The following is a 23817-nucleotide window of genomic DNA, read 5'->3' as shown; positions in this document are numbered from 1 at the left end:
CTGTTGACCCAACGTACCCATATCTGGTAAAAATCATTACGAAAAGAATACTTATATGTAGGGGGCTTTTTTCAGGTAGAATGCACACAACTGTTAATTTGGTTACACACTGGTTTGAACAACCCACCCGCACTATATTTTCAAAAGCTATTCCCTGAGAACCAATAAAGGTGTCCAAATATCACAACAGCACACTTACAGATAACAAGCGAGGTATCGGATCAGCTGTGAATCTTACACACTCCAGTAAGCAGCCCATCAACATTGAGTTGAATGTTTAAACAATCAAACAGACTCACTAAGATGTTTACTTAATCCTATTCTATATTGAATAAAAAAAATACAGGGGATGTTCAGGAAGAAACATTCTTGCAAAGTCCCCTCATGACCAATTCTACCTGACCTCTTTGGCACCAGCCGGCAAAACAGCAGACAGACATCCTCCGAAGAGCTCGCGAAGATTTGGCGCGGTGCGGGCGCGGTGTCCAGAGCGACTGCATCCATGGTGGTCTTGACTGGATAATATTGTATTGACTTTGTAGCGGACCCATTGTTCAATTATGAAACAACAATCTCTCTCTGAATCACGGTCAATGGACGTCTTTCGTGGGGATGGGATGGGCAACTCGGGTACTCGTGTCTGGTAGGATCCGGGTACCCACAGAACTACCCGGACTCGTGCTTAGTCACGTGATATATTGTTTACTGTCAAAAATGATCAAGAACTATGCTTACACTAATAGTCACTAATGTTCCCATTTCTTTCTGACAACGCACGTATTCCTTCTGACTGTTATATGTTTGAATAAAGATAAATATTCAGTCAACTTCGGTCTGTGCATGATCAGATCGTTGTATACGTTTTTCTAAATACATTTTGCCGGGGCTGAGGCCAAACTATTCCCAATCAGACTCGTCCCAGCCCTAGTCTTAAGACAATTATTTCACTATGTTTACTGTCTATTTTAGCATCATAATCAGCATCTGCAACATTCTGAAAAGACGTGTGATGGAAATATTTGGCCATGGATGTGGCCATGGATGTGACCATGATGATAAGGGAGCATTCATTATTTATTATTTAAGGGTATGGGTACAGATGAGGGGTGTCGGTGGTGATTTACAAGAGGGCACTCGCTTGTTGTCTACTTCTTTCTTCATCATGTCGTACCTTTGAACTTCTAGTAAAACAACGGATTGACTGGACCTTCTATTTAACCAGCCAAAACAGAAGCTGCCACAAGGCAACAAATTAATATTGAAACCAACAGCTCTGGCCAATCGTTCATCACCCGGAGAATGGAAGGTTCGATCCCAAGCCGAGTAATACCAAAATTAAATAGATGGTACTTCTTGTTTCCCTGCCTGGCACTAGACATTAACTTTAGGGATAAAACAATACTGGTCAGATCACAATATACACTGAGTGGGGTATTCAAATTAAACTGTGGCATAGAATCAGCGGTCTAGCACTGTAAAGCTGTAGAAGCAGCCACACCCCGTTTAAGGTGATCCTGTCACCCCAAGTTAATCCGCCCACAACAGGGTGAGGTGAGGTGAAATTAGGTTTAACGTCCAAGATTATTGCACTTATATAGCGACGTGCATGCACGTGTGTGTGTGTGTGTGTGTGTGTGGCTGCTTGTACTAGTCCAGACTGATGCCGATTTATAGTGCTAGCTCACTGAGATACCATGCCGCAGTTTAACATGAATACCCCACTCAGACACAGTATACTGACTCCAAGCCGAACAGTCCTTGTTTTAGCCCCTTAATGCCGAGCGCCAGACGGGGTAACAAAAAGTGCCTTCTTTTAACGTCTTTTGGTATGACGCGCCCGGGGATCGAACCCCGGACTTTCCGCTATCCGGGCGGAGGCTCTACCACTAGACCACGGAGGCGGTCCCCACAAACGGGAGAATTATACAGCGGTAATAATCATTTTTGTCAGCTATGAAAGATGTACGCCAACCAACTCACCTTAAGATATCCATTTCTAAATGAGTTCACAATGTACATATTGATTGCACTCTCGTCTTAATATATGGCGTGTATCTCAAGATGAAACATTTCTTTCCTTCTCTTGCTCGTTGCAGGTGATATTCCTCCAAATCCCAGTCCAAAAGAATCTCAGTATAGATGTAAGAATATTCCACTTGAAAATCAGAAGTATCCGGAACAAATTGACTCAAATCTACGATGATATTTGTGATTTCGATGTGTTATGCTCCTCTGAATCTCACCTCGACGCCAGCGTTCATTCAGCCGATCTTCTCCTTGACCTCTTCCATCACCCACACAGGGGGGACAGAGAATGATTTGGGGTGGCATAATTGTATAATTCTCGAGACTACTTAGTGTCAAGCATATAACAGACTTGGGAGTATTTAATTCTGAATCTGTGTGGTTTCAAGTTAATTAACCTCAGAAATGTTTTCTATTTTGTGTCACCTACCGCGCACCCAACACCCCTATTGCACATTGGACTGTTCTTGAGCACATGATGGAACTGCACTTGATGTTTCTCGTGACATCCTCCGACTTGGTGACCTGAATAAAGATCTTTTCAATACGAATATTCTCAACGAGTGAGTGAGTATGGTTTTACGCCGCTTTTAGCAATATTCCAGCAATATCACGGCGGGGGACACAAGAAATGGGCTTCACACATTGTACCCATATTCTCAACGAAAGAACCAATTTAGTTGAGATTGTTATTGTTCCTTGTCCGGGGTACTGACTTCAGTTCCGATGTATCGCACCAGAGAGGAGTTTTCGTTTCTGTTAATGTTTATCTCAACGCTATAAAGTCGTATAAAAAACAAGTGTGGCTCTACACACAAGCTATAAAATGAATATGCAAACTATTCATAACAATAAAACGAATTATTTAATGAATGCTGGGCACTAATGGAAAGTGTGAAAAATTCCAATTTCAGATAACAGATTACACGTATGAGTGTATACCCTCAAAAAATATAACTATTCGCCCTACGGAAAAAAACACAATGTTTCTATAATAACCTCATAGATAAGCGTCGTTCTTGATCCTTTATCGAGCCAAGCATTACGACCTGGTAAAATAAGCCATTTCGTCACTCACAAAAGGCACATATATTACAATATGCTTTTGAGGTAACTGTGGTCAAGAAAACTCGGAAAAAATTGAAATGATTCTACCAGAAGCAGGTCGCATAGTAGCAGGTCTTTCTAAATTTTCTTCGAGATCGAATTTATATTTTGAGACAGGATGGGGTTGGGGGTCTGTAAGTAATCGTGTCTGGACCAGACAGTCCAGTGATTGATATCATGAGCATCGATCTAGGCAATTGGGATACGATGACATGCATCAACCAAGTCAGCGAGCTGACCACGCGTTCCCGTTAGTCGCCTCTTACGACAAGCATAGTCGCCTCTTACGGCAAGCATATGTTGCTGAAGACCTATTCTACCCCGGATCTTCACGGGTCCTGAAGTGATGTAAAAGTCAACCACGGGTCTAGCAGCAGTGAGGGATCTTTACTTATTGCGTTTCTGATCGCCAAGGGTTTTTTCACCAGAGGGGGTCGGTCGGAAAAAGATAAAGATTGCAGAATGCCTATTTGAGGCTTTGACAATCCACACCAAATATTCGACAATTTAAACATGTCTGGATGACATATATATCAAATGTTTGTTTCGGTTTACCCACGGACTTGTATATAGGTCCGTGGTTTACCGCGACCAGGTACTGACACCAGAACTTCTGCCTTTTATGGCAGCACATGGACCCGGTTTGATCTTCCAACACGACAATGCCAGACCCCACACAGCAATTTTGACAAGGAATTTCCTTCAGAATGCGGGAGTCAACGTCATAGACTGACCGTCAAGGTCTCCCGACATCAATCCCATTGAACACGCCTGGGATGCTCTTGGCAGAAGTCTGCGCACTCTCCTGAACCAACCACGGAATTTGAAAGATCTTGGCACCATTTTGCAGCAACAATGGCGTCGTCTTCCCAATCATGTGTTCACAAGCATCACAAGGTCCATGCGGAGGCGTTGTGTGGCAGATGCCAACGCACATGGTGGCCATACACGCTACTGAACTTGTGTGCCATCAGATTCTCGTGCTTGGGACTTATGATTTATACTGTTGATGTTATTACCGAATACCGTAGGTGCTTGGAACAAATTATGGTTACCACCGTTAATTAAAATCTTTCTTTGGACATTAATGATTAAAACTAACCTTCTCTGATACATTTGTCCGTTGTATAACATATATGGGATTACTTTTAAAAATGTGGAGTTTTTAATTTGACTCAGTATACATACTCCCTTGCCTTTCATTCTGAGTGATGTATATAACACGTCGGATATACATACTTCCTTGCCTTTCATTCTGAGTGATGTATATAATATATCAAATAAACACACTCCCTCAACTTTCATTCTGAATGATGTACATACTCCTTCACCGTTCATTCTGAGTGATGTATATAACATGTCCGATATACAAACTTCCTTGCCTTTTATTCTGAGTGATGTATATAACATGTCCGATAAACATACTCCCTTGCCTTTTATTCTGAGTGATGTATATATAACATGTCCGATAAACATACTCCCTTGCCTTTCATTCTGAGTGATGTATACATAACATGTCCGATAAACAAACTTCCTTGCCTTTCATTCTGAGTGATGTTTATATAACATGTCCGATAAACAAACTTCCTTGCCTTTTATTCTGAGTGATGTATATAACATGTCCGATAAACATACTCCCTTGCCTTTTATTCTGAGTGATGTATATATAACATGTCCGATAAACATACTCCCTTGCCTTTCATTCTGAGTGATGTATACATAACATGTCCGATAAACATACTCCCTTGCCTTTCATTCTGAGTGATGTATATATAACATGTCCGATAAACAAACTTCCTTGCCTTTCATTCTGAGTGATGTATATATAACATGTCCGATAAACAAACTTCCTTGCCTTTTATTCTGAGTGATGTGTATATAACATGTCCGATATACAAACTTCCTTGCCTTTTATTCTGAGGGATGTATATAACATGTCCGATATACGAACTTCCTTGCCTTTCATTCTGAGTGATGTATATACATGTAACATGTCCGATAAACATACTCCCTTGCCTTTCATTCTGAGTGATGTGTATATAACATGTCCGATATTCAAACTTCCTTGCCTTTATTCTGAGAGATGTATATAACATGTCCGATATACATACTCTCGGTATTTATTATCTGTATTCAGCAATTTATCAAGAGATTCACGTTTAATTCCCTTCATACCACAGTAAGGGAAATTTGCATTTTAGTTAATTGTTTATATTCCATTGTGCAACAGTACCCATGTGGGGTATCTAATCTGGACCTTAATGAGATTGAGTGAGTGAGTGAGTGAGCGAGTATGGTTTTATGCTGCTTTTAGCAATATTCCAGCAATATCATGGCAAATGGCTTCGCACATTGTACCCATGTCAGGAATTAAACCCTGGTCTTCGGCGTGACAAGCGAACGCTTTAACCACTAGGCTACCCAACCGCCCCACTTAATGAGAAGCAATTCACTAGGTTAAACACAGGTTATTGGAAGTTAACCACTAGGTTAAACACAGGTTATTGGAAGTTAACCACTAGGTTAAACACACGTTGTTGGAAGTTAACCACTAGGTTAAACACAGGTTATTGGAAGTTAACCACTGGGTTAAACACACGTTGTTGGAAGTTAACCACACGTTATTGGAAGTTAACCACTAGGTTAAACACATGTTCTTGGAGGTTAACCACTAGGTTAAACACACGTTGGATGAAAGCTCATCATCAGAGAGTGTATGGGATTCGAATCTCTAACCAGCGGATCCTGGCATCCAAGGGATGCAACTCTGCACAAGTTTCTCCATTTTTCAAATAACACATAAACAATTCAACATCGAAAAGATTTATTTTCAGGTGATACAACAATTCACACACTTTCAGTTTAATGATCTGTTCCCATCTGCAACACACAATACTGGCGCATTTTGCATCATATTCACTTGTTACCAAAACTTCTGTCTCTTACAGTCAGTCACACACTGCCAAACAAAACAACACAAATATGGAATGGATGAACAAAGGACTTGAAGTCACTGACTGAAGGGGTTTGGTATGAAGCCGAACAACTACCCTCATTAAGATCCAAGAAATTACCACTCTTAAAAAAACCCACAAGTTCTCAGGAAATATATCCTTTACAACCTGTCTTATATTTTGGGGACACCTGAGCAATTTATTTTCCTATCTTGTGAACTCTTCCATTAACCTTGCACAAATTATAGTAAAAAAGAAAAGGCAAAATTTTGTAATTTCTTTTAACTTTATATTTTGTTACGTTAATTTGTTTAATAAAAAACAGTAGAAATAAACTTCATTTTTTCCAAGACTATTTTTCTTTTTTCTTATTTGGTTTCATGACTTTTTATTTACTGACTAAGAAAGTACACACAGAAAAGGGCATACACAAGGTGGTTTAGCTGTTTGGTACATAAAAAAACAGGTCTTCACCAATGTTCCACGATGATGTTTTTTGGAGTCAAAATCAAAACTACAATCATGTTATGTTAGGTTATGGTAGGACAACACATAATATAATAAAGAGGAATATTCCCAATAAGGATTGGTTCTTTATCCTTGAACATCTTGTACACAGATAAGTTCAAATTAACCAAAGGCTAAAGAAAATACACAGCTAAACTTTTAAGGATAACTGTCATTCTGAAATGTCTGCTACACTCGTAAATCTGATTATGGTATTCTATCAAGAAACACACATTGCACCATACACAGATAAAAAACACATTGGTTCCAGGATTTTGCACAATCTCATTAAAATCAGATCTGAGTTCTCGCTGCCACTAAACAAAGGTCTGAGGACATCCCATTATGGGTCACGTCAGAACGACCTTTCATCCAACCAATCATAGCGTAGCTTACCAGATCATGAAAGTGACAGTCTGAACAGTTATGGCCCGTCAAAATTATCGTCTATCTCTTGCTTCCGTGGGCTAAACATTTAAACGGAGGAGACATTGCACAGTATGTGGGAAGCACTGCCATACAATCTCAACCCTATATTAGACATTCCAGAATGTTGGTTTGTTCAGTTTTCAAATTTTAAACAAGAACTGTGGCAACATACTTTTCAAGCGTATTCTTAAATGGATGTCGCAAGGTTGAAACGAATGCCGTAAAGCTTGAGAAAGCAGCTTTCTAATTGACCGATGTCGACTTCTTGTTAGTCATTTCAGTTGTCGGTCAAGGTTCGCGAAGGGTCGTTCTGACGTGACCCGTAATGGGATGACCTCAGATCTTTGTTTAGCGGCAGTGAGAACTTAGATCTGATTTGAATGAGATTTTTGCAGTGTTACAAACAATGCCTCACTTTCAACATTCTCTCAGGTTAGTCACCAAAATATTGTCATGTTTCATCTGTGAATATCTTATGACCTACTGAATCACTGTATGTAAATTGTATGTAAAAGTATCAAGACAGGAACAAATAACATGTTGGTTACATTTAGTTCATCTCTATAGATAGCAACACACAAATATTTCCAATAGTCATTAAATATAACAATTTCTCTGAAAAATCTGCAAGTTTTGTATCCCCAGTCTATTTCCAATCACTCAATAAAGAGAAACTGGACTCAAAATTAATGAGACCCTAATAACATTGACAAGTAGTTAATGGAGAAGTTCATATAACGGACAACATTCATTTCTTCTTCTTTCTATCACCTGCAATCATGGACAAGTGAGTGAATGAGTTAGGTTTAATGCCGCTTTTAACAGTATTCCAGTTGTATCGCGGCGTGTCAGAAAAAATGGGAGGAAAGCCCGAGGTGATGCAGGTCTCAGACGTTTACCACTTCGGTGAAACCCACGAGCACAGGTATGGTGCTGACAAACCTAGAAACATAATCGGGGCGAACCCGGGATTCGAACCCACAATCATAGGTTTCTGGCGTGCCCAAGGGACGCAACTCTACACAGCGAATCGCGGCGCCTTAGGCAACTGGGCCACCCATGCGCCATCATGAACAAGTACAAAGGTTGGCTAAAATGAGTGAAAATGCCAATTTTCAAACTTCATGGAATTTAAGTGTACTTCTGGTGACTCAAGGAAAACCTTGACAATACGTTCGTACTGTTCTTAATTTCCTACGCACATCTTCTGAGAAAACAGTCAACTTAAAGACTTCAAAAACAATGCAGTGGGTCAAAGAGAGTCCAAACCTCGTTCCTTATGTACAATATATCATTTCACGACTGTGAACATCTCTGTTTACTTCAACCCTTTACAGAATGAGTTACTGACAGGTGCCTGAGATCACAATATTGACAACGTTCAACTCCGATTACATATCATGTATGTACATTAAACATGCTCTCATCCACCCTGAATGTCATGCGATGAACCCAGAATTCCAATAATCATGGAAAAATGTAATACACCATATACTTAATGTTTCTGCACAAAAAGGACATTTCATTAACTCAGCGCTAGAAACTTACATTCTCAGTCCACTAGTCCTTATAATGATAACATAAAGCCAAACCCTAATAATGGCAAATTTCTACTTGTCCTTATGATACCTAACTATTGGGCAGTTTGACAAGGACTACAGGACCAGTGACAATTTCAAACTTTGTAAACTGTGTTCATTTTCTGATGGTACATTTTGCTTTTGTTTACAAAGTGACACACTATTATTGAAATACAGAAGTATATTATCTATTATGATATAAAAAAGAAGGCTTCTGACAAAGACAATTGGTGCTGACTTAGGGAATGAAAACCACAAGATTTTAACACTGTTGTTCAAAAGTAATGGTGAAAAATATTATAAAAAACATCAACCCAATCCTTTATCTTTCTCTGCCTTATATAGTCTTGTAACTGTTCCGTGACAGCTTGACGACCCTTTAAGTTACACCCTCACCTTGTTTACATCACCTTATGATCCTGTACTTGCAGTGAGTGAGTATGGTTTTACACATAGTACCCATGTGGGGAATCAAACCCGGCCTTTGGTATGACAAGCAAATGCTTTAACCATCCGGCTGCCCGGCCTCCCCAAGTACTTGGAACCATCTGGATAAACATAGAATTCTTGTACCAACCCTTCAGCAGGCATCATTGGTATTTCAGGCTTTCCTAAGTATGATCTTGTTTCTTTGTTGTTTAACGCCGAACTCAGCAATATTCCAGCTATATGACAGCTGTCTGTAAATAATCAAATCTGGACCAGACAATCAAGTGATATGAAATCACGAGCATCGATCCACCCAATTGGGATATGATGATATGCATCAACCAAGTCAGCGAGTCTGACCACCCGATCCCATTAGTCGCCTTTTACGACAAGCATAGTCGCCTTTTATGGTTAACATAGGTTGCTGAAGACCTGTTCTACCCTGGATCTTCACGGTATTCCTCAGTTTGAAATCAATGTCATATAAACATATTTCCCAAAACACAAACAGATTTTAATACCATTTCTTTGGTGGAACTCACAAGCATGGGTATGGTGCTGACAAACCAGGGACCATGATCAGAAATAATTTGGGATTGGAAATCCACATCCAGAAGTTCCTGGAGACAGAGGTACATATTGAACACTTCGACAAACTGGAACCAGCTATGACCAAATGGAAGTTGGAGAAGTAATCATCATATGCACAACATACATATGTCAATATTAGTGAGTGAGTGAGTTGGGTTTAACGCCGCTTTTAACAGTATTCCAGTTATATCACGGCGTGTCAGCTTAATGTGGGAGGAAAGCCCAAAGTGACGCAGGTCTCAGACGTTTACCACTTCGGTGAAACCCCATGTCAATATTAAGTTCATTTAATATGTGAAAATTGTCATTTGAATCTTCCCCTCCCCCAAGGATACACTACAAACTGATACAATGAAATCACCCGCATAATTGTGATCTTCATTAAACTGGCTTATTAACAAATAAGTGATTATTGGTATAGAAATGATAGTATAAATGTCAGAGAACTTTATAAATGCTACAAAACATGATTGAGCATATCATTATGACATACGACTCTGAATAAATAAACCAAATTATTCTATTAGATTTGTCTGCATCACTTCCAGGCTCTGTTTAAAGCTTTTCTTGATGCCAGTTTCTGTGATATAACGGACACTGCAATCATTATCAGCAACACTGTACCGATGAAAAGATAATCAAAATCTTCTTTAAGGACATCAAACATCTTGGAGGGATTCACTCTTGTGTAAAAAAGATCTGAAATAAATAGAAGTGCTATGATATTTCCATGCCATTTTTTGTTAATTTCCATTTGCCAAACACTTTGCCATAACATATTCTTTTAGAATCTTACAACTTTTACTTAATGACCCTGAACCAAGGCTCTAGTGCATAGGCTAGAAGAAGTGCCCCAGTAAGACTGTATATATATAAGGTGTTACCTACGAAGACAAAAGGCTAAAACAAGTGCCCCAGTAAGACTAAATAAGGTGCCCCAGTAAGACTAAATAAGGTGTCCAAGTAAGACTAAATAAGGTGCCCCAGTAAGACTATATAAGGTGCCCCAGTAAGACTATGCAAGGTGCCCCAGTAAGACTATATAAGGTGCCCCAGTAATACTATATAAGGTGCCCCAGTAATACTATATAAGGTGCCCCAGTAATACTATATAAGGTGTCACCTACCTAGACCATAGGCTAGAACAAGTGATGTCGACTCGAGTCCCGCCGGTGTGGTGTGAATCCCCCGGATGTTCACCACACTCTGGTTGTAGTTGAGAGTCGCTTCTGTGAACACCTGGATCTCAGGAATGTACGGAATGGTGCCTTCTTCCCTGAAACACCAATTATTTGTTTGTTAGTTTGTTTGTTGTCTAACACACTCAGCAATATTCTAGCCATATGACAGCTGTCTATAGATAATCAAGTCTGGACCAGACAATCAAGTGATTGACATCATGAGCATCAATCTACGCAATTGGGATACGGTGACATGCATCAACCAAGTCTGGACCAGAAAATCCAGTGATGGACATCGTGAGCATCAATCAACCCAATTGGGATACGATGACATGCATCAACCAAGTCTGGACCAGACAATCAAGTGATGGACATCATGAGCATCAATCAACCCAATTGGGATACGATGACATGCATCAACCAAGTCTGGACCAGACAATCAAGTGATGGACATCATGAGCATCAATCTATGCAATTGGGATACAATGACATGCATCAACCAAGTAAGGAAGAGAGTAAAAATGTATTTTTTTATCAGAAATATTCCATCACTCTCTGTTTCCTACAGGTTGCATTGAGTTGAGACTCACATTGTTTCTTGTGATGGTATGATGGGTCTTCTTGGGTCTAGCAAGGCCTTCGGAATAGAAAGAAGTCCCCCATTCCTGAGTGAAACTGGAACATAACAACATGGATATTACATGCACACGGGCTACACAGTGATTAAACTTGTTCAGTTGTCTTGTTATCATGGATTCTACTTGACAGCCCTCCTGACAAAGTATCAACTGTTCAAAATTTTGTATTTTGAAACACTTTGAAACTTCACAGTAAATTAACTTGAAGTTACAAATGACTGTAATCTTAAGTCCAGGTATGATAACATGAGCTGAGGTGAAATTGGGTTTAACGTGGCATCCAAGATTATTGCTCTTATATAGCGACGTGTGTGCAAAATAATTCAAAATCGGGAATAGTCTATTAAAGGTCAATACAGTACACGGCAATGAATACCCTGTACCCAACAATATCTGCTATTAGTTTTATTCCCATCTCTGTAAACAGTTGTTTGAGAAACTATCATGTTGTGATGTGTACAAGTTGACATCTTGAACGGAGCGCACAACGGTAGAAGGAACAGTGCATACACAAACTGCACATGCTACATCGCATACGTCGTCGTTGACTGACAAGGTGCGCTACTCAGTTGATGTGAAACAGTTGATTTTTAAGGTGTGATTTCTTTCCATGTGAAGCAGAAAGAGAAAAAACATTTTATGAGATGAATAAATACTTTAAACCAGCTTCTTATGTTCTTGGCATGTCTCCTAACAAGCTGAAAAATGTTGTCCGTCGACAGGACTCTCGCACTCAGGCGAAACAACATTTTTCAAATGGGTTAATTGGTCTAACACTGCTTTGAACAGTAATTAATTTATATCCTATTATGTCAGCTTCATGTGTTAGGAAAGCCTGTGCAGTGGATGTCTACTCACTGATGAGGTTCTTGCTGGTGATGCCCTTCTCGGTGACGGTGGTTGCCATGGTGCTGATGGAGAGGGGGAAGATGTAGGACTGGCGCAGCACGAGGGGCTGGGGAGGGGGGTTGAAGGAGGAGAAGGCTGTGGAGTTGCTCTGCTCCTTCCCTTCAAACATCTCCATCACGGACATCTCGGGGCGGCGGTGGCGCTCGTTGAAATAGGAGTACTGTACAACAGAAATAACCCACAGATAGAAGTAGAACTAGATGGCGAGAGGTGAGATGAGGTGAAATGGGGTCTGACGTCGCGTCCAAGATTATTACACTTATATAGCGACGTGCATGTACGTGTGTGTATATGTGTGGCTGCTTGTACTAGTCCGGACTGATGCCAATTTTATAGTGCTAGCCCACTGAGATACCATGCTGCAGTTTAACATGAATACCCCACTCAGACACAGCATACTGACTCGGAGCCGACCAGTCCTTGTTTTAGCTCCTTAATGCCGTGCGCCAGACAGGGTAACAACAAGTACCATCTATTAATGTCTTTTGGTATGACGCGGTCGGGGATCGAACCCTGGACCTTCCGCTCTCCGGGCGGACGCTCTACCACTAGACCACGGAGGCGGTCCGGCTACCTGGAAAACTTTGAGGCCTGATAGGTGTCTGGTAAAATGTATGTGTACCAAGAACTGTTGCACATATATACATATATATGCACGTGTGTGTGGCGGAGTGTACCAGTCGGAATAGTGCCGATTTTATAGTGCTAGCCCACTCAGATACCATGCCTCATGAATACTCCATTCAGACACAGTACACTCCGAGACGAATGTCACAGCAGGACGGATTCGTAGCTCCATGTTTGTGATGTTGGACTGTAAAGTGGACTGTCTTGTGTTCAAGGTGACTTACCACCACCCAATTCTCAGCGTGGACAATGTTGACGGGTCCCTTTGCTCTCTTGTGGTTGACGTGGAACACGATGTGACCTGTCACTCCATCGATCAGGTATATGTTGAAGAAACTGGATGGGCCTTTAAACAAAACAAACATTAGTCCTAAAAAGTATATAAACTGATGTTCTGATAACAGATATGCAACAATCTATTGTAAGTGAGTGAGTGAGTGAGTGAACTTTGTTTTAATGCCACAGTCAGCAAACTTGTGTCTATATCATGACAGTATATATGTTTGTTTGTTGTTCAACGCTACACTCAGCAATATTCCAGCTGTATGACAGGGGTCTGTTAATAATCGAGTCCAGACAATCCAGTGATTAACATCATGAGCATCAATTTACACAATTGGAATACGATGACATGCATCAACCAAGTCTGGGAGCCTGGCCCCACTGATCCTGTTAGATGCCTCTTACGACAAACATAATCATATTTTACAGCAAGACCTTTTCTTCAGTATAGTATACAGTAAATATGTGACCAGGTTGGTTTGTTGTTTAACGCCGCACTCAGCAATATTCCAGCTATATGACGGCGGTCTGGAAATAATCGGGTCTGGACCATACAATCCAGTTATTGATATCATGAGCATCGATCCTCGGAATTGGGATTGATGACATGCTTCAACCTCCTATGACAAGGATATTCGTCTTTCACGGCAAGCATGGGTTGCTGAAGACCTATTCTACCCCGGATCTTCATGTGTGGCCAGACAAACCAGTGACTGTAACCATGAGCAACAACATGAGCCATCAGGTCACAGTAACATGTCACAAAACCAGGTCATCCAATACAATTCACTTGTCTCCTATTACCAACAGTGTAGTGCTGGGACCTATCCTAATGAGGTCTCCTGGGAGTAAATGTTTGTGGAAATAATGTCATCTGGAATACAATTTGTATTCAAATGGTTCCATGTTTCCTTTGTTGTGTAAATAATAACACAAAAACACACTTAACCATCAATCAGTATTTTCAATGCTGGAAAAAGATTCATCAAATTTCAAATCATGGTAAAAACAGGTTCTTTCACATAGAAGACTGCAAAATACCAACCAATTAATAAGGATAATCGTTCAGTTGGAATAAAATCACTATGACCAATGATCGATGATAAAATAAAAAAATAATAAAAAAACAAGTTGACAAACTCACCTTTGTGAGTTGCTGATAACACAGCCGGTTCCTCTCCCTCAGTTACCACGGCAACCAAGTTAGGGTTAAGGTACTTGTACAACACACTCCTGTCCCCCAACACTCGACCTTGTGAGTGCACATGTTCTACAAAACAACAACAGCATATTACCATGGTTACCATGTGAGTGTGTTTGTTGTTTAACAGTACCCTCATCAATATCCCAGCTATGTGACAGCAGCCTGTAAATAATTGAGTAATACCAGACAATCCAGTGATTGATAACATCAGCAACAATCCATGCCGACAACATTTGTTGACACACAATGAACTAAGTCTATTTTTATGACCAGGGACAAATTTGGGTGTAGGTGTGTGTGGGGGGAGGAAAGAGAGAATCTGCTTGTACTAGTCCAGACTGAGGCTACTGAGGCTACTAATAGTGCTAGCCCACTGTGAGAAACCAGACTGCTGTTTAAAAATGCTACCCCGTACACTGCCTCTGAGTAGACCAGACCTTGTCAAGCGACAGGCAGGATAACAGTAAGTACCATCATGTTAAGTTGCTTCTGAAAGTGAAAATAAGTTTTCTTACAGTGTGGCAAATTTAACTCACCATTAACCCTTTTGGAGATAACACTGACCACTCTCTGCTGCTTCTTCTGCAGGTCGATGTTCCAGACTGGGTCAGCTTCAAACTCCTGCTCATACAAACCAGATACATCCATTACAATTGGGACATTCTTCCCCTGAAGTCATGGTGGCTGACTGCCTTGTTTACAGAGATGCATTCATGACAATTGGGACATTCTTCCCCTCATACGAACACTATAATATACTGAAAATGAGACCCAAAAGACAATTCCAAAAGAAATAAGGAATGCAAATCAAAATGCCAGAAATGATGAAACAATCTTTGTAGTTTGTTTGTTTGTTGTTTGTTGTCTAACGCCTAACTCACCAATATTCCAGCTATATGACGGCGGTCTGTAAATAACCGAGTCTGGACCAGATAATTCAGTGATTGACATCATGCGCATCGATTCACACAATTGGGATACGATGACATGCATCAACCAAGTCAGCGAGCCTGACCACCCGATCCTGTTAGTCGCCTGTTATGACAAGCATAGTCGCCTCTTACGACAAGCATAGTCACCTCTTACAGCAAGCATAGTCGTCTCTTACAACAAGCATAGTTGCCTCCTTCGACAAGCATAGTCACCTCTTACGACAAGTATAGTCGCCTCTTACGACAAGCATAGTCGCCTCTTACGGCAAGCATGGGTTGCTGAAGACTACTCTACCCCGGATCTTTACGGGTCGATGAAAACAATGCGTAACAGTGCAGACACTCACCCCATTACTTCTTGCTACGAGTCGGTATCCATTCATGTAGCCTGTGTCTATCTCCGACAGGTACATGAACATGGAGGAGAGACGTTCTTTTGCAACGGACTTCACATTCTCCGGGTAGAAACGGGCCTACATAGGTACGACAAGAACACAGAACTCAACAGATATTCTCCCACAAGGCAGCAAGTTTGAAGCCATATAAAAGAATGTATCCAGGACCAGTTCATAATAATTGTGCACATCATTAAAATATACAGAGCATTTGATAATTTGTTTAAGGTACTGTCAGAAATCTGATTCTGTATTGCAACAGAGTGATTATTGTCAAGTCAGCAGTTTTCTATCCATGAGTATCTTTCTGAAAACATGGTCGAAGACTAATCATTTGATATCATCACATATAATTCCACAGAAAGCAAATTCAAATCCTTTTCAATAAATTCTAAAAAAGTTTTAGTCCATTTTTAGACATTCAAACATAGGGCTTCCAAGGCTGGAAGTCAACTTTAAGACCATCTTAAGCCTGTGTAAAGCTTGTTTGTGTATGTTTGTACGAGCGAGTGAGTGAGTGAGTGAGTGAGTGAGTGAGTGAGTGAGTGAGTGAGTGAGTGAGTGAGTGAGTGAGTGAGTGAGTGAGTGAGTGAGTGAGTATGGTTTTACGCCACTTTTAGCAATATTCCAGCAATATCATGGCGGGGGACACCAGAAATGGGCTTCACATATTGTACCCATGTCAGGAATCGAACCCAGGTCTTCTGCGTGTCAGGGTACAAAGACACACAATCAACTGAGTCACCACCCGATCCATTAGGTCGCCTCTTACGACCAGCACAGGTTTCTATGGACCAATCCTAACCCGGTCTCCCCAAGGGGGTGAAGGTCGTGTCATATCACTCACCCTGAAGTCGGAACCGAGCAGAACCAGGCCTCTCACAAAGTCCTCGCTCATCTCGGAGAGAAGGGCAGCCTGGATGACATCATAGCCAAGGTCAAGGCCATGGGTCGGCAATCCTTCCACAGGGGACCCAGTCACTGGGTCAAAGGCGTAAAGGAAGCCATTTCCAGTTTTCTACAAAAGACACACATTCATCTTCTGAATTCAGCAGTTATAAATTCTGAACCAATACTTGACTTCACATTGCGTTGGTTCATTAAAAATCAACCTAAGGCTAAAAAAAGTAATAGTCTTGGTTCTCAGGCACTGCCCACTTCATCATAAAGTCCATTGCATGTTTTGTTTATGTTTCCATTTTCCATTTTCTTTGGGCATTGTGTTTAAGTATTAGGATTTTTATATTTTTTAAAATGGAACTATAAACAAAACAGGCTGCAGAATTTATGCCTGAGAACCAAGACTATTATTTTTTTTTAGCCTAATTGACTTTGGGTTAGACATCAATTCGGAAAAGTTCATTCTTATTATGAGAATTGTGAAAAATTGTTCATAACCTAAGAAATCAGTTATCACAATTTATCTTGAATTATTTATTTGAGATGTTGAAATACAAAAGTGAAACATACAAACAAATAAACGTTCAAAACAATCATGTTCAAGCAGACACTGTCACATGTTACATAATTTTAAAATGGAAATGGAGTAATGATCTTCAAACATTAACCATTGAAAACAATACTGAGATTGTCTCCTTTTGGTATTGTAACAAACGCAAGATGTTTTATTCACAGATTCAGACAAGGCCTTAGAAGCAAGAATATCTCATTCCATGGCCATTTCTCCATGAAATTGCATCTGACAGCTGAGCTAGACTCACCCGACTCTTGCCGACCACGACACACTGGGGCAGCAGAGGGAAGTGAGCTGTGGTCCTCTGTGTGTATAGCACCAGCCTCTGTTTGGAGTAGCGGTCAAAGGGAGACAACTCTGGCAGGAACTGCTGCCACACCAACTTGCCTGTGTGACTTCGCAAACCAAATATCTGCAACAGAAAGAATCAATTTCAAACAAATTTGCTTTCCTTGAACAAAAATATGATTAGGACCTGTAAAACAAAATATTTGGGTAAAAAAAGGGGTGATGGGGTAACCAAATGGTCAAAGCATTTGCTTCATGCCTTAGGCTAAAAACAATAATAGTTTGGGTTCTCAGGCAGCACCCACATCATCATCAAGTCTGTGGCCTGTTTTGTTTATATTTTCATTTTCAAAAACATATAAAAATCCTAAAACTTAAACACAATGCACAAAAAAAAGTGAAAATGGAAACAAAAACGAAATGTCCAATGTGGGCAGTGCCTGAGAACCAAGACTATTACCTTTTTTAGCCTGAGATCACTGTTTTATTCCCTCCCTGTGTGTGCGCACGTGCGTTCGTCTGCTTGCATAAGTCAGGACCATACCACAGTTTAACATGGATACCCCACTTATACGACACATTCTAAACATTCCTTGTTTTATCCCCTTAAAGTTGAGCGCCAGGCAGGGTAACAACAAGTACCATCATTTAAAGTCTTTCAGTATGAAGTGCCCAGGGATCAAACCAACGACTTTCCGTTCCACGGAGGAGGTCTGAATTATACACAAATTATTTCAAGGCAATTTGTTTCATTTTGATCTTCTCACCTTCCCTGATGCTGTGACAGCGATGATGATCTTCTTCAGGTTGAACTCATCGCGGGTCAGCTCCTCCTCCATGTCATCCTCCTCATTCTCCAGGTCCTCGTTGTCGTGGGCAACCATGGAGGAGTGATGTCGGTGGCCCTGAAGCTTGCTGATCAGGCCCTCAGCAAATGACTGTTGAAAACATGCATCTATCTGAGTGAGTGAGTGAGTGAGTTGGGTTTAACGCCGCTTTTAACAGTATTCCAGTTATATCACTGCGTGTCAGCTTAATGTGGGAGGAAAGCCTGAAGTGATGCAAGTCTCAGATGCTTACCACTTTGGTGAAACCCACAAGCACGGGTATGGTGCTGACAAACCTAGAAACATAATCGGGGCGAACCTGGATTCGAACCCACAATCATAGGTTTCTGGCATGCCCAAGGGATGCAACTCTGCACAGCGAATCGCGGCGCCTTAGACGACTGGGCGACCCGTGCCCCCTGCATCTATCTGAGACTAGCAGAGTGCATACATGGACTTTCCAACAATAATCCAAAGATAGTAGGCCCGTCTGATTTGAATATGTATATGATGATTAATCTTTTTCAAATCATTATAATCAGCTACTTCAATTAACATAGCAAGTGCCCTCCCATAATTATCGCCAACTCCATCTTAAAACTACAACACTAAGAAGAAAATGTCTTAAGCACCAAACGCCCAAAATACATCATTAAAAATTTTCAGACAAATCTTTAAAAATGTTAGTCGTGCTAAATTCAATTTCAAACTGAAAGTTCTTTTCAATAAAATATTAGCTTCCACTGTGATGCAGCCATTAAATCAGCTGTTTCAACCAGAGGTGGTTAATGTGATTTGATACCCCAGATTTACAAATCAGAATCAAGTCTTTTCCAAATTTATGGCAGATTGCACTATTAGAAGACCTCTGAATGTAAAGCGTCTTAGATTAAAGCCCTGTGGCCATCAATTCAGCTGTTTCGACCAGCAGTGGTTATTGCGATTTGATACCTCTCAGTTAAAAATTGCCATCTTCAAACAATTTGATATAAACACACTACCTGTATCTGTGACAGTTGTGCCAGCAGCCGTTTCACAAACATCGCAGCAATATCATCTGAAACAACCCCCAAACAACCATTTCACATACATCGCAGCAATATCATCTGAAACAACCACAAAACAACCATTTCACAAACATCGCAGCAATAGCGTCTGAAACAACCCGAAAACAACCATTTCACAAACATCGCAGCAATATCTGAAACAACCACAAAACAACCATTTCACAAACATCGCAGCAATAGCGTCTGAAACAACCCGAAAACAACCATTTCACAAACATCGCAGCAATATCATCTGAAACAACCCTCAAACAACCATTTCACAAACATCGCAGCAATATCATCTGAAACAACCACAAAACAACCATTTCACAAACATCGCAGCAATATCATCTGAAACAACCCTCAAACGACCGTTTCACAAACATCGCAGCAATATCATCTGAAACAACCCTCAAACAACCATTTCACAAACATCGCAGCAATATCATCTGAAACAACCCCCAAACAACCATTTCACAAACATCGCAGCAATAGCATCTGAAACAACCCCCAAACAACCATTTCACAAACATCGCAGCAATAGCGTCTGAAACAACCCCCAAACAACCGTTTCACAAACATCGCAGCAATAGCTTCTGAAACAACCCTCAAACAACCGTTTCACAAACATCGCAGCAATAGCTTCTGAAACAACCCCCAAACAACCATTTCACAAACATCGCAGCAATATCATCTGAAACAACCCCCAAACAACCGTTTCACAAACATCGCAGCAATATCATCTGAAACAACCCCCAAACAACCATTTCACAAACATCGCAGCAATATCATCTGAAACAACCACAAAACAACCATTTCACAAACATCGCAGCAATATCATCTGAAACAACCCTCAAACGACCGTTTCACAAACATCGCAGCAATATCATCTGAAACAACCCTCAAACAACCATTTCACAAACATCGCAGCAATATCATCTGAAACAACCCCCAAACAACCATTTCACAAACATCGCAGCAATATCATCTGAAACAACCCTCAAACAACCATTTCACAAACATCGCAGCAATAGCGTCTGAAACAACCCCCAAACAACCGTTTCACAAACATCTCAGCAATATCATCTGAAACAACCCCCAAACAACTGTTTCACAAACATCGCAGCAATATCATCTGAAACAACCACAAAACAACCATTTCACAAACATCGCAGCAATAGCGTCTGAAACAACCCCCAAACAACCATTTCACAAACATCGCAGCAATAGCTTCTGAAACAACCCTCAAACAACCGTTTCACAAACATCGCAGCAATAGCTTCTGAAACAACCCCCAAACAACCATTTCACAAACATCGCAGCAATATCATCTGAAACAACCCCCAAACAACCGTTTCACAAACATCGCAGCAATATCATCTGAAACAACCCCCAAACAACCATTTCACAAACATCGCAGCAATATCATCTGAAACAACCCCCAACAACCATTTCACAAACATCGCAGCAATATCATCTGAAACAACCCTCAAACAACCATTTCACAAACATCGCAGCAATATCATCTGAAACAACCCCCAAACAACCATTTCACAAACATCGCAGCAATATCATCTGAAACAACCCCCAAACAACCATTTCACAAACATCGCAGCAATATCATCTGAAACAACCCAGAAACGACCATTTCACAAACATCGCAGCAATATCATCTGAAACAACCCCCAAACAACCGTTTCACAAACATCGCTGCAATATCATCTGAAACAACCTAGAAACAACCATTTCACAAACATCACAGCAATATCATCTGAAACAACCGTTTCACAAACATGGCAGCAATATCATCTGAAACAACCCCCAAACAACCATTTCACAAACATCGCAGCAATAGCGTCTGAAACAACCCCCAAACAACCATTTCACAAATATCACAGCAATATCATCTGAAACAACCCCCAAACAACCATTTCACAAACATCGCAGCAATATCATCTGAAACAACCCCCAAACAACCATTTCACAAACATCGCTGCAATATCATCTGAAACAACCCAGAAACGACCATTTCACAAACATCGCAGCAATATCATCTGAAACAACCCCCAAACAACCATTTCACAAACATCGCAGCAATAGCATCTGAAACAACCCCCAAACAACCATTTCACAAACATCGCAGCAATATCATCTGAAACAACCCCCAAACAACCATTTCACAAACATCGCAGCAATATCATCTGAAACAACCCCGAAACAACCATTTCACAAATATCACAGCAATAGCGTCTGAAAAAACACACAACATTGTAAGTGTCACGCAAATGTTTCAGTACAACATGATGATATTTTGATGTCATGTATTATTGGGATATAGAACCAGAACACATAGGAAGAGAGAGTTCTCAAACCATTTTTAGCTGAGCGGACTTAAATATATATAACTAAAAATTGGGGTCTGTCTGTATCTTTACTCAATACTGTAATGAAATCATAATAACGACTGCAATTATCTGTTTTAATGTATCACATCACAATTTGAAAGAAAATTTGTTGTCCTACAGAATGAAGTTTCTGTGAAGATTTTGCAGGACCAGGGCCCACTTGCACAAAGCGATCTTAGCCCTAAGACTATCGTAAGCCTATGTTAAAGGTTAGGTGAGGTGAGGTGAGGTGAGGTGAGGTGAGGTGAGGTGAGGTGAGGTGAGGTGAGGTGAAATTGAGTTTAACGTCGCGTCCAAGATTATTGCACTTATATAGCGACGTGTGTGTGTGTTTGTGTGGCTGCTTGTACTAGTCCGGACTGATGCCGATTTATAGTGCCAGCTCACTGAGATATCATGCCGCAGTTTAACATGAATACCCCACTCAGACACAGTAATCTGACTCCGAGCTGACCAGTCCTTGTTTTAGCCCTTTAATGCCGAGCGCCAGACAGGGTAACAACAAGTACCACCTTTTAACGTCTTTTGACGCGTATGACGCGGCCGGGGATCGAACCCCGGACCTTCCGCTCTCCGGGCAGACGCTCTACCACTAGACCACGGAGGCGGTCCTTATGTTAAAGTATGGGAGTTACGATCATCTTAGCGCTAATATCGCTTTGTGCAAGTGGACCCAGGTGCCTTTAAATTAGTTAGGTGTCATATAACAGCTTGTTCTTCCACTATGTTAGGCATATTACATTAACATGGAACCTGATAATAACCATATTTGCTTGTATATGGTGTTCACTTATTTAAAAACACAAATACAGCTGTGTGGAGAGAGTGTGCATCATACATGCAGACAAACAATTTTGATAATTTTTCCCAACATAAAGACATTACTATACATCGTGAACAGATGACTGCTATTCCTGTCTGACTGTAAGAGACAATTACACGTGGTCTCCGCGTTTAAAACAATGCCTAGCATAACAAGAAATAAGACTGAAATTGTAAACCATTCATGATCAGCATTATACTTAAGTGTGCATATATTGTACTCATATTAATATATCGTGTGTTTTAACAGATTTAGGCATTATATCCTTGGATCTATGGATTTATTGTTGAGGAGAAAGAATCTGGCTGTCAGGGAAATACAACATAATCTGTCAGGGAAATATGACATAATCTGTCAGGGAAATACAACATAATCTGTCAGGGAAATATGACATAATCTGTCAGGGAAATACAACATAATCTGTCAGGGAAATACAACCTAATCTGTCAGGGAAAAACGACATAATCTGTCAGTGAAATACAACATAATCTGTCAGGGAAATATGACAAAATCTGTCAGGGAAATACAACATAATCTGTCAGGAAATACAACATAATCTGTCAGGGAAATTTGACCTAATCTGTCGGGGTAATGACAGGCAACTTGTCACATACATATATATTTTCCCAACTTCAATCTCAGATATTTACCTTCAATGGATCCAAATTCATCCTCAAACTTGGCCTGGTTCTCGGACAATGGTAGATCGACCATTTCCACACTGAGAATATAAGCCAGCGACTCCTCTCTTCGCCATGTAGTTTTTCCTGGACAAACATATACAACAATACAGACTGTGTTGGGGAGAACAACTTCAATACCGTATTTGCTGTAATAAGTGCCTGTGGCACTTAGAAAACTTACAGAAGGGCGCAGTTATTGAAACCATACACAAGTTTAATTTGTTGTCAGAGATCAAGCTGTATAGAACAGACTTAGTTCAAAAGTCCATTAAACTAAAACATGTTCAATACTAGTCAACACATACACTTTCTACGCTGTTCGTGTTAACTGCAAAAGAACTGTAATATGCGCAAGAAAATAAACAACTTTCAGACTTAGAACCATGAGCTAAAAAGGATTACCTACAGATTTGTCTAGAGGTTGGTCAGGGGCACTTATTGGAGCAGGCGCTTAATACGGCGAATACAGTATTTATAATTT

General features: G+C 40.5%; 1 protein-coding gene across 1 annotated transcript in view; it reads right to left on the bottom strand.

The window, feature by feature from the left end:
- Window positions 1-7395: 7395 nt before the first annotated feature.
- LOC139471679 (ER membrane protein complex subunit 1-like) overlaps window positions 7396-23817 on the bottom strand; it is a 32354-nt gene continuing 15932 nt past the window's right edge. Inside the window, exons 13-25 of the mRNA XM_071254128.1 lie at window positions 23304-23420; window positions 19381-19436; window positions 18320-18490; window positions 17512-17676; window positions 16638-16808; window positions 15743-15868; window positions 15000-15084; window positions 14404-14529; window positions 13202-13323; window positions 12300-12510; window positions 11394-11478; window positions 10750-10898; window positions 7396-10321 (exon numbers count right to left, since the gene is read on the bottom strand). Coding sequence (XP_071110229.1) covers window positions 10161-10321; window positions 10750-10898; window positions 11394-11478; window positions 12300-12510; window positions 13202-13323; window positions 14404-14529; window positions 15000-15084; window positions 15743-15868; window positions 16638-16808; window positions 17512-17676; window positions 18320-18490; window positions 19381-19436; window positions 23304-23420 — 1745 coding nt within the window. The 3' untranslated portion in view covers window positions 7396-10160. The remainder of the gene's footprint in view (window positions 10322-10749; window positions 10899-11393; window positions 11479-12299; window positions 12511-13201; window positions 13324-14403; window positions 14530-14999; window positions 15085-15742; window positions 15869-16637; window positions 16809-17511; window positions 17677-18319; window positions 18491-19380; window positions 19437-23303; window positions 23421-23817) is intronic.

This window comes from Haliotis cracherodii, unplaced genomic scaffold (assembly GCF_022045235.1).
Source record: "Haliotis cracherodii isolate W230 unplaced genomic scaffold, xgHalCrac1.p SCAF_23, whole genome shotgun sequence".
NCBI classification, from domain to species: Eukaryota; Metazoa; Mollusca; class Gastropoda; order Lepetellida; family Haliotidae; genus Haliotis; species Haliotis cracherodii.
This window is presented reverse-complemented; position numbering and strand designations above follow the sequence as displayed.